The sequence below is a fragment of the Camelina sativa genome, chromosome 3 (genome assembly GCF_000633955.1).
Source record: "Camelina sativa cultivar DH55 chromosome 3, Cs, whole genome shotgun sequence".
In the NCBI taxonomy this organism is placed as follows: domain Eukaryota; kingdom Viridiplantae; phylum Streptophyta; class Magnoliopsida; order Brassicales; family Brassicaceae; genus Camelina; species Camelina sativa.
In genome coordinates, this window is record NC_025687.1 from 16,304,343 (window position 1) to 16,316,304 (window position 11,962).

The 11,962-nt window shown below is 34.7% G+C and overlaps 2 protein-coding genes, 1 long non-coding RNA gene and 2 pseudogenes across 8 annotated transcripts in view; 2 read left to right on the forward strand and 3 right to left on the reverse strand.

Moving 5' to 3' along the window:
* The window catches only part of LOC104779039, a 1,849-nt pseudogene extending 1,611 nt beyond the window's left edge, over positions 1-238 (reverse strand).
* Positions 498-1,833, forward strand: LOC104777290 (uncharacterized protein OsI_027940-like). 3 transcript variants are annotated; one of them, XM_010501504.2, is made up of 6 exons: positions 498-594; positions 730-916; positions 1,008-1,161; positions 1,241-1,281; positions 1,376-1,415; positions 1,540-1,833. In XM_010501504.2, exons 1-6 carry the CDS (start codon positions 590-592, stop codon positions 1,659-1,661), a joined length of 549 nt encoding a protein of 182 aa, XP_010499806.1. In that variant the 5' UTR covers positions 498-589; the 3' UTR covers positions 1,662-1,833. The 3 variants fall into 3 exon arrangements, with proteins under 3 accessions (XP_010499806.1, XP_019099345.1, XP_010499807.1); XM_019243800.1 differs by having other exon boundaries at positions 1,543-1,833; XM_010501505.2 differs by having other exon boundaries at positions 544-594; positions 733-916.
* Positions 2,235-3,447, reverse strand: LOC109132272. Of its 2 annotated transcripts, XR_002037522.1 has the most exons (3): positions 3,301-3,447; positions 2,964-3,007; positions 2,235-2,450 (listed from the first exon to the last, which is right to left on the reverse strand). It is a non-coding gene; the product is annotated as an uncharacterized LOC109132272 (long non-coding RNA). The 2 variants fall into 2 exon arrangements; XR_002037521.1 differs by lacking the exon at positions 2,964-3,007 and having other exon boundaries at positions 2,235-2,453.
* Positions 4,274-6,091, reverse strand: LOC104777292 (annotated as a pseudogene).
* LOC104777293 overlaps positions 9,984-11,962 on the forward strand; it is a 5,456-nt gene continuing 3,477 nt past the window's right edge. Inside the window, exons 1-2 of one of the 3 annotated variants that reach the window (XM_010501508.2) lie at positions 9,984-11,573; positions 11,896-11,962. In XM_010501508.2, the coding sequence (XP_010499810.1) occupies positions 10,836-11,549 (714 nt within the window). In that variant the 5' untranslated portion in view covers positions 9,984-10,835 and the 3' untranslated portion in view covers positions 11,550-11,573; positions 11,896-11,962. Of the gene's footprint in view, positions 11,842-11,895 lie in introns of those variants that run through there. The other 2 variants (XM_010501510.2, XR_766251.2) reach the window with 2 other exon arrangements.

Sequence of the window (11,962 nt, forward strand, 5' to 3'; positions counted from 1 at the left end):
CAGTCTCTCCGATTGCTTCGACTTGAGTTTTTTCCGGCGGATCTTTCTCTTGAGATAATACACTACAAGCTCCTCATCCGTCGGATGAAACCTAAAACCTGGAGCTAAACCTCCGTTCTCAGCCGTCAAATCCATCACTTCGTCTCTCCCTCTTCCTATTACAGAGAATTAAACAAAAAAACAAAAAACCCTAAAAAGTTCAGATTTTTTTTGTACCAAATGAAAGAAGAAGAAAGAAGAAGAGACGTATTTTTTTTGTTAAGTTTTTCATTTAATTTAATTGGGGCTTTTTTGCGTGGAGAGGAAGGTTTGGATTTTGTGAAACGACACGTCGGATAAGTGTCTGATCGCAGAAAGCGTGAGATTCACGCGCTTTTAATACCAATATGGGCCTATCAAAACTGGGCCTTTCTTTTCCTTCTGTAAATGCGCAATAGATTTTGCATTTTGTTTCTGCAATTAATTGACTAGAACACAACAGAAGTGTCTAGAGAGAGCTTTCTTTGGTCTGTATATATTTTTTTATACAACACATTTGTATTCTCCAGAAAAATTTGTAAAGTTTTGTACTCTGTTTCTCTGTTGACAAATGAGGTATCTTTTTTATATCTTTTGTGATTAATTTTGCTGCTACGAAATTGCACTATTTTGATCATGAAGTCGTTTTGATTTGTAAATGAGTTTGGTGAGTTTTTTTTTTTGGTTTTGATATGCTTTCGAAATTTTCAGTAGACATCCAACGGTGAAGTGGGCGCAAAGATCTGATAAGGTTTACATAACCGTGGAATTGCCGGATGCTGAAGATGTTAAGGTGAAGCTTGAGCCTCACGGCAAGTTCTTTTTCTCTGCTACGAGTGAACCTACCAAGACACCATACGAGGTGGACATTGATCTGTTTGAAAGTGTTGATGTGAATGTAAGTACAAAGATCGAATTTGTTTGTTTGTATGTGTTCTTGTATTCAGTTTTGGATCTTTTGGAGATTGTGATTTTGGGATGATTGGTAGGAGAGCAAGGCGAGTGTAAGCTCGAGGTGTATATGTTACATGGTGAAGAAAGCTGAGAGCAAATGGTGGGACAGATTGATTAAGCAAGAAGGGAAAACTCCAGTGTACTTGAAAGTTGATTGGGATAAATGGGTTGATGAAGATGAAGATAAAGGTATAAGAATGCTTACTTAACCCTTAAAGAGCTTAATTGTACTTGTCTTAACTAAGCTGACTCTTTAATTATTTGCCAGGAGGAGCTGATGATATGGACTTTGGAGATTTTGATTTCAATGTAAGGCCAATGATATTGCATGAAAGATTAACCATTAATTTCTTCCATTTATCGATAAGGAAACTAATGTATTGTCGTTTTATTTATTTTTTAGAGTCTCAACATGGGAGACACTGATGGCATTGGAAATGGAGGTAAGGATTTGGACGTGTATCGGATCTTAGTTTAATGCTGTTTTGAAAAATTGAAGAAGTTTTTGTATTAATTAAGTACATTTGAGGATTAGGTTTGGTTTAGTGATGAGATGTTTTATTACAGAAGGTGGTAGTGATATGGAGGAGGAGACTACAGAAGAGTCAAAGGTAGGGGAGAAGATTGAAGAAGAAGAAGAAAATGCAGAGAAAGATAAAGAAGCTGCATCAGAAGTGAAGAAGAATTAAGTTTGATCATCTTATGTTAAGATTTTCCTAATGATCTCTATAAACTTGATATGGTATATGTGACTTTCAGATATATTGATGTAATGGTGTGAAGGATGATGTGGGAGATTGGAGATTTGGAGATTGGAGTTAATTTCAGATATATTAAGAAGTTTGGGTTTGTTAATTAAAAGTTTCTCCCTAATGGTGAGTTTTTGTTTTGAGTCTCTTAATTTATTTATTTTTTTGAAAATAAAAAAAAATTAAATAAGAATATGAAATTATTGCATTTGATATCTATGTTTCTAAGATTATTGTATTTCATAACATAGGAAACATTAAAACATAATAAAAGAGATGTAAAATTCATAAAAAAAAAAAAAAAAAAATGCTTAATTGTATTCTCCAAATTTTGCCCAAATATTTTCAACCAAACCAAATTGGTTTGGGTGGTTGTTAATGTTGAACATGTGGAGTAAGAAGAGATTGTCAAACTTGATTCGAAATTTGGTCACAAAGTTGATTTAAGCATTCATCAATGGTGTCATCAAAATTATTGTGTGAAGAAGATGCCATTTTAGAAGAAAAGTGAAATAAAAGATATAGAGTGTTTGATAAGACAGAAAGTGAATTGGACAACAAGTGAAATAAAAGATATATGAGAGTGCTTACAATCAAGAGTAGCCGATTCTAGTTTGCTACATATACAAGTTTATTGAACAACAATTGTGAAAAGAAAAACACAAAACGTGTTCACGGGAAGGAAAAACACAAAGCACAGAAGGTTCAATGTAAGAGCAGAACGTAAACCTGCTGAGGGATAAGCAAACAACACATGAGATAAAAATTAAAAACAGAACAGAACCATGTTATAAGAATAGAACCACGTTATAAGAACAGAGCCATGTTATAAGAACAAAACCATATTATAAAACGATTCACTAAACCATTCACAATAAGTGTTTAACTATTACAACTACCTACCTAGCATTTGTGTTTAAGTGTCACAAACGAAACTATCAACGACAACAACAAAGCAAGACTTCAAGTTAAAATTCTCACATTAGCCAAGTTGAAAGACAACACAACACAACACAACACCTAAAATTCTCACAACACAACACCTGATTAGCCAAGTTGAAAGACATCACAACACAACACAACACAACACAACACAACACCTAAAATTCTCACAACACAACAAGAACACAACACCTAAAATTCTCACAACACAGCAAGAAGAAAGACATCAAATCAACAACATCTCCAACAAATCTTTATGTGAATAACTCAAACATTGATTGTAAAAAGAGACACACTAACCCGTTTCTCTCTTGCTTTATAAACATGGCCAAAATTTCATAGAGCTGAAGCCGATTACAAACACCAAACCACATACACAAGATCAACAAACAAAAGAGAAGCCAATTACATAACATAGGGAGCTGAAGCCGATTACATAATAGAACAAACTAAACCCAATTAAGGAACCTAATACAAACACCAAAACGATTACATAATAGAGCTGAAGCCACAATCATATAGCAAGAACCCTAAAATTTCGAACAACCAACCCTAAACCCAAATTTACCAACAAAATCCAAAGAAATTTACCAACAAAATCCAAAGAAATTTACCAACAAAATCCAAAGAAATTTACCTAAAATTTCGCCTCCCCAGATTAAATCCTCTCCGATTCGGATCTCCTCCGACCCAATCGCCTTTGATTCCATAGCATAAACAGGACATTCTCCTTCCTTTTATCAATAGACTTTGATCGAGAGAGAAACTGCGAGAGAGAGACTGAGAGAGAGAGATGAAACAAAGAAAAAAATGGGTTCTGTCGAAACAATTTTTTTTCTTTCTTCTATTTTTTGTTCAGCCAATGAGCACTTGACACATACCGCCTTTTAGCCCATAAACGAGTCTCTAATATAAGAGGCTCTCTTGCAATTTTTTGTTTAATTTGATGTTTTTTTTCTTGGCACTAAAACACCCCTTAGAACTCTGAGTTGGGGATAAACTTATAAGGAGTATCTTAAACACTGTTTGATTTTTTTTATAAATTAATTGTGGATTGTTTTGAATATAAGAACTCATGATCTCTTCGTTAAAATTTTTTCCTTCAGTAGTAGGTTCTAATTTTGGGTCTCTTATTTTTGAAATATTGTTTTTAAAATTTAAAAATTTTAAATATAATAGAAGTTGTATAAATGTGTAAACATTTAAAATTTTATAAAAATTGAAAATATTACATTTAATTAATTTTTAAACATATAACTGATGCTTCTTGTTCTAATGGTATTCTTCTGATGATGAGAGTAACTCAGACGAAAAAGAAAACTTCTTAGTCACAAGTTCAAATGTGATGGATAAGAAGCCAAAAACATGATATTGTTTGTAATGTAATGAAGATGAATATCGCCAATCTAATGCGATTATTATTTGTCTGATTCAAATTAACCATAAAATTACAATTATCGCCAATCTAATGTGATTACTCAAACTAACCATAAAATTACAATTTCATTTTAGCTTCGCTTCCTCTTTGGCCTTTAGAAAGATGTAACATTCATCAATTAGCTACATTTTTTTTATATTGACAATCAATTTTCTATATACTGCAAGTAATTTGCATCAACATGTCGAAATTCATATTCAGTAGTTCTTGTCTCTTATAAGATAAAATATCAAAGCTTCGATTTCAACAAACAAAAAAACAAAAGAATCTGCTGTTATTATCCAAGTGGAAGGATGAAAACAGAGAGCTCACACAATCGTTTAATACAAAAAGAAACTCCATCCAATGAAGCTATACTTGTGATCACATTCACACGTCATCATCTCTATTCTGATGCTCCAGGGGCAATTGTTCCAACTCTTCCCTGCGTCTGGCTATCTCCTGCAACAACAGTCAATGATTTAGAAGCCATTTGAGGAATATGATAATGGTAATGATGCAAAGTATAGAAACTAGATGATCGGGAACCAGAGCTAACTGCAGTTGATGAAGGGTATCGTCAAAAACAGGGGTTCCCTCCACCATTGATGATCTTGGTGGACAAGGAGGTCTTGGGATCGCTTATGGTAAATACAAATGTTCTGGATATCCCTCCTAGATTGGTGAACAAGAACCTCAAGCAAACCAACGAAACTGTCTTAACTAAAACAAAACAAACAGACCTTTTGGTGTTGGTTTATATTCTCAAGGTAACTAACAAAAGAACACTCATTCAAACACAGAAAACACAAACCATTTGTCTCATCCTGTTCATAGTAAACGAAGAGTACGAAAAGAAGAATAAAAAAAAAACAGAACCAAGCTCTTCTTTATTTAAGTTCTTTCGCAGTCTCTCGATCTGACTCAGGCAAAATTGTTTCATCCGTTAAGGCGGAAGAATCACCTGCACTTGCATTCTGGTTTTGTTTTAGTGCTTGTTCCTGGTTCTGGTTCATCATGGTTTGCATGTCCTGCATTCTCTTGCGGACAACACTGGTCACCAATACTGAAAACAAGTAAAAGACCAGTCACTATTACACACTATACATACCTATGATCTATCCATAGAGAATATAGGAACTGGTAAACAAAACTCTGGTAATTAGAATGACAGAAAAGAGTATCATACTAGCTGCAGTGCCGATAGTCTAGACCCAGAGGATCTTCAAACCAGGACTCTTCTCTCTCCCCATTTCCCCTAGCATCATCACAAATTCATTCCAGACCTTTTAGCAGCACCAAACTAAAAACCCAATTATAACAAGGTTTTAGACTAAACAAGAAGAAGCACTCAATCTAGCTGGTGGTTTTCGAAACTAAACAAGGTTCACTTAGTAATCAACCATTGCGAAACAAGATCAATCTGCAGTAAGCTAAAGGTGATCTAAACGAGTTCTGCATAAACACCTTCCACCTAAAGCTGAATGATTAGGATATATATACACATAGTCGAAGCCAGATTACGAAAAATCTCGTATCACACTGTAATCCCAACACATAAGAGCCTCAAGAACTCTCAGATTTCAGAAACGAAACTGGTTACAACTAATCGCTGTTTCAAAACCCTTGATTAGAAGAAACCCTGAACCCTGAACACATAAGAACCTCAAGAACTCTCTGATTCTAATCTCGTCTGATTCCATCTCCAATGATTTCGACCGATTCAATCTCCTCGGATTGAGAGGTTCGCAACAGAGAGCGAGAGAGAGAGGAAGAGAAAGAACACATCGGGCCAAAAAAAAATTTTGTTCTCAATAAAACTCTTTACCCAATCACACGCTGACACGTCAACACCTTTTATATGAAAACGAATATACTATATAAGAGTTGCTCTTCTATCTTTTTTTTTCATTCTGATTTATTTTTTTTCCTATTTTTACATAAAACCCCTTTTAAAACCTCTCTTACAACCTCCTATATGGAGAAGGTCTTAGACTTTAATCCGTTCTCGTAAACAGATTATGTTTTAAAGGCATTTTTGTTGTTGTTGTTGTTGGGTTTGTTTAATGCCACGAAAAAAACTTACCGTTAGAAGAAGTATATGAGTATTAAATCAAAAAGTTGTGAGTTGAACCAAACGTGAAAGCTGTAAAGTTAGCAAAAAGCGACAACTACACCAAAGAAGGCTAATCCAAGAATATGTTCTTTGCCTATGGACTCAACAGTCAACACTAAATTTATAATCCGATTATCCGAATGTAATAATATAATATAACACACACAAAAAAAATATATCATCAACTAATATAATCTATCTCTAAAACAATATTTTTATTTATGGACTAGCAAATAAAATATCTTTCTTCGGACAAAAAATAATTATATAAAGAGAAAATACATAAAAATATCTAACTTTTCTGGTAGAAGAAAATTAAATAATAGAACCGACCGACCTATGCCGGTGCAAACGCCACGCAAAGTCAGATGAGAGAAAATATCAGAGCCGATTCATTCATTTATCAAAACCTTTGTCAGTTTCCCCCAAAAAGTAACCTTACTTGATAAAAAAAATTCTGAGGTTTTTTCAATTCAATCAGTGAATGAATCGTCCATGTGAAGCTTTCGTTTGATTGCTTTTACATTCCCTTTTCTTTTTTCTTTACTCCTCCTCTCTAGATTCGTTTCTTTTTTACATTACATATATATAAGTACTTGTATTTTTCTTGTTATCAACGCAACAAGATCATATTAAAAACTCAGTAAAATTATACTAAAAAGTTTGCAATATGAGACCTGAAGTACTAGTATTATTTATCTTGTGGTTTACTTCTTTGTGTATAATCTTTTGTGCGAATTTGCACAATAGCCAAAACAAAAAAAAATCAATAAAGAATATAGCCAACTAACTAAAAGAACGAAGAGAATAACCATTGCTTAGTGTAAAAAGACAAGACATGGGTAATGGTAAGAGCATGGGCATTGGTTGTCCTATGTTTTTGGTCTCCCAATTATAATTATATTATTTTGAAAGGTTTTTATTTTTAGTATGAGCATGGGTGTTTATTTGTATTTGGTCTCTCGAATAAAATAATAATATTTTTAAAGTTTAAATATTAATTATTTAAAGTTGAAAAACAAAAACATACAATTAAGACATTAAAAATAGAAAACATAAAACAGAAAATATCAAAAGAAAAACAAACATTTTATTCAAGTCATAGAAATTTGAAAATTAATCTTCATTATCTGGAAGATGTCTAAAGTTACTCCAAATATGCTCAATCAAATCATGTTTTAGTTGGTCATGGGCTTGTTTATCCCGAAGTCTTGTTTGACAAGTAATCGTAGTGCTGATATTTGAACCCACACCGGCAGCACCAACGGTATATGTTTGATCCACATGTTCTCCATGTTGAAATTCAGAAACAATGTTTCTGTAATTGTATGTATGTCGTTCATCTTCGACAATCATATTATGGAGTATTATGCATGATCTTATAACATTTGCCATTTTGTATTTATTCCATAAGCGAGACGGATTTTTAATAACGGCGAATCTAGCTTGCAAGACTCCAAAGGCACGCTCAACATCTTTCCGCACAGCTTCTTGTTTTTTAGAAAAGAGAGAATTTTTCATACCTTGTGGAAGTCGGATAGATTGAATAAAAGTGGCCCAATTTGGATAAATACCATTAGTAAGATAGTACGCCAAATTGTACTCCCTTCCGTTGACAACGTAGTTGACTTCGGGAGCTTTACCGGTTATTATGTCATCAAAAACATTAGATCGATCAAGAATATTAAGATCGTTCATAGTACCTGGAGCTCCAAAAAAGGCATGCCATATCCAGAGGTCATACGAAGCTACCGCTTCCAACACAATTGTAGGTTTTTCGGTTGATCGTGAATACATGTCTTTCCAAGCTGTGGGACAATTCTTCCACCCCCAATGCATACAGTCAATGCTACCAATCATCCCTGGAAATCCACGCTGTTCATTATGATAGAGTAGTCTTTCTAGGTCCTGCGGTGTAGGACGTCTTAGGTATTCATCTCCAAACATTTGGATGATGCCAGCGGTAAACTCGTGCAAACATTTTCGAGCTGTCGAAGCACCAATTCGTACATACTCGTCAACACTGTCAGACGAACTACCATATGCCAATTGACGAATTGCTGTAGTACATTTTTGTATGAGTGAAAGACCAGCCCGTCCGGTTGCATCCTGGGTTTGGCGGAAATATTCGATTTCGGTAGAGAGACGTTGCACAATTCGCATGAACAATGCCTTGTGCATGCGAAACCGTCGCCGGAATAAATATTCTGGAAATGTTGGAGTGTCACTAAAATAATCATTCCAAAGATTATTGTGGCCTTTTTCCCGGTTTCGCTCGATAAAAATCCTTTCGTTTGGCTGGTTTGGTTCCGGAATAATATGCGAAACATCATAAATGTTTTCTAAATAGGCATCAAAATTATCACTATCATCTCCTTGGTAGTGATAATGATCATCATCTCCTTGGTAGAGATAATGGTTTGAAGATGATCCTATTTCAATAGAAATGTTGCAGTATAAAATGATTTTTTTTTATTTTTTTATTTATCTAACTAAATAACTCATACCCCTTTTAATTCTATTATCATATAGCTTTTTAACGAAAATAACAAATATTTTGAAATTTATCATAACAAGTTAGAATTTGTTTTCTCCACTCAACATAACTTGAATTTTTGAAATTGGATGTTGAAAACTTGAAATGATGAATAGTGTTTATAATAAAAACAAGTTATACTAAGATTCTAGGACTATTATATATATGATCTCCAAGAATCAAACTCAAATATATATGTAAAAGCAGTGTATAAAAATTTAAATGTGAACTAATGTATTTTAAATGAAATGTTAAACAAAAGAAATACAATAAATGAAATAGTATAGAAAAAATAAAATGGTATGGAATAGAAACTTGAACACACACAAAAAAACTAGAAAAGATTTAAACACAAAAAATACGATGTACACTCAAATAGACAACTTAAAAGATGAAATTTAACGCATAACAAAAAAATAGATAAGATTTAAATTAAGGGAGATTCTCAAAAATAGCACCACAAGAAGTTTTTTTCCAAATTTAACACAACATCTCTAAAATTCGATAAATAGTACTATATTTCAAAATTAATCTTTCAAAATTAAATTCCAAATTAAAAAAATACTAAACCCTACCCCTCCAAATTATACCCTAAATGTGAAATTGAGAACCCAAACCTAAAAACAAAAATTCTAAAAATTAATTTTAAATATTTTAATGTGTTAAATAGTGTTATTTTTAGAAATTTTTAGAATGTGTGTTATAGTTGTTCATAAAACTTGTTTTAGTGCTATTTTAGGGTATTTCTCTTAAATTAAACGCATAACAAAAAACGCTATACCCTAAGGGATACAATATAAGCAACCCAAACAAACATGTTAAACGCTAACCGTAAGAGATAAAATATAAACAACTCTAACGACCAAATTAAATGCACAAAAAAAAATTATACTCTAAAAAATACACCATATGCAAAATGCAACCCACATCAACCTATTTAAATGTTGATAATAAAAGGATATATTTTATAAATCGTTCATATATTTATAATTATAGTTGAGTTTATGTAATTTAAAACTAAAGAAATATATTTTTTAAAAATGGAATAGAATGTTATTATGCACTAAGAATATTTTCGTTATTTATTAATTTATGAATTTTTATTGTCTTAATATCGGTGTTTTAACTGAGTTTGTGAAATCAAAACAGTTTGTTCAATAAAAATTTATTGCAAAATACGAAAGAATAGAAAGAAAAAAAGAAATGAGAGATGACAAAGATATATGTACGTATAGAGAGATGACAAAGATATATGTACGTATAGAGAGAAGAGTGACATGTTCTGTTCTATTCGGTAATACAAAACAGATAGAGAGAGAAAAAGAGAGAGAGCTTTGGATTGTGTTTCCTCAGGTCGGCGTTGCTCCGGCGCGTCGTCACTCACGAACACCATATTCGGTTTTGTTCCATCTCTAGCTAGCCATTAAACCAACTTTGAGTATTAATCGGTGGTTTATTCGACATGGATCTGGGATCCAAAATTGAAGAAAATTCTGGTTAGTAGCTTCCTCCGTCAAGTCTCAACCGGAGATCTTCATCGCCTCTCCTTGCTTGCTTAGAATCTTCAGTTCCAGATCCACGATGGCCTAGCAAGCATCGTTGGTCGGCGTTGAAGAACGAGGTTGCAAACCAAATCACCATATCCTCTGCTCCCGACTCTTCTTCTTCACCGCCGGCGAAGTCTCTCCTTCCCACGGCCGTTGAGAAATCGCTGGTCTCTGTTCATTCTACTACTCCGGTGGCATCGATATCCAAAGTGGTGGATGGTGTCTCGCCGGAAGATACCACTGCTCTTCTCACGATGCCGTAAGTCAACCTCCTCCGAAGATTCCATCATTACCACTTAACGCCGAGCCTGAACCGGTGTCTTCAAGCAAGCTTTCATCTGAACCCGTGGAGGTTGTTGTTGATGCATCTAACAAACCCAATGCCCCTAAGGATTTGGTTTCTCCACCTTTGAAAAGAGCTTGGGCGAAGAAGCTAAAGTATACCTCTTCATCCACCTCGCAACAAGCTGCGAATGGAGTAACAATCTCTGGACCGAGGAAAAATCTTCCTGAATCATCACAGGAAGATAATCTAACGTTTCCTTGGGCTGCTAAAATGGATCCGGCAGCAAGAAATCTTTACAGAGCTACCTCACCGGAGTATATGGAAGACGGTACTCCAAAAGTAACAATTCCGAGTCATGTCTTGTTGCAAGGTATTGAGAATCAGAAGGAATATGTTTTAGGTCAGTTCTATAGATGTAGTCCTCCTCCTAATGGATTGATTCATGCAGTGTTAAATAGAATTTGGGGTAGAAAGTGTAAGATCTTTATGCGCAAGTTAGATGGTTCAAGATTTCTCTTCCATATCCCAGATGCTTCAACCAGAGCTTGGGTTTTCCAAAGAGGAATATGGCATGTTGATGATTGTCTTATGTTTGTTGCTCCTTTGTCTGATGCAGAAACATTTGATCTCCTAGAGATATCAACTATTCTTGTCTGGGTAACACTCAAAAATATACCACACAGGTTGTACTCAATTCCAGGAATTAGTCATATTGCATCAGGGTTAGGTGCCCCTATGGCTACGTATAAATCAAGACTTGACCCTTCCTTAATGGGTGAGGCCAAGATATTGGTGGAAGTGGAGCTGAGTAAAGCTTTCCCTCCTAGGATTGCTGCAGCTGACAAAAGGGGTAACATTTCTATGGTGAATGTTGAGTATGCTTGGATCCCAGCGGTTTGTGGAGATTGTGGACAATTAGGGCATAAGGCCTCCCGCTGTTTGCACCCCCATCTGCCGAATGAAAAAGTTACTCAGCTGGTTTGAAAAGATGTCACCGCTCCTACTATTGTAAGTATTTCTAGTCTCTCTGCTTTGGTATCACTAATCACTCTTCCATCTGAGCCTCCAGTTGCTCCCATTACCACAACCACCAAAATCCAACTCGGTACAGCTCTAGCAGTTGAGGCTAGCCCAATCCAAGTCATAGAGGAAAGCACCGAGGTGGCAGATTGTCATACAATTGTTGAAGCTGGAATTGTAACTGAGGCTGTTTACTCAGTTGAAACAGTTACTGAAATAGCAGGCTCACATGAACATGCTCTTAGTGAACGTGAGGTAAGACATGTCATGACTAACAACAGGTTTAACCATTTGGGGTCTTCGTTTTCAGATGGAGAGTCACTTGAGTCAGATGGAGATTCAATTGAGTCCGATGATTCCGACACTGAGTCGAGAAT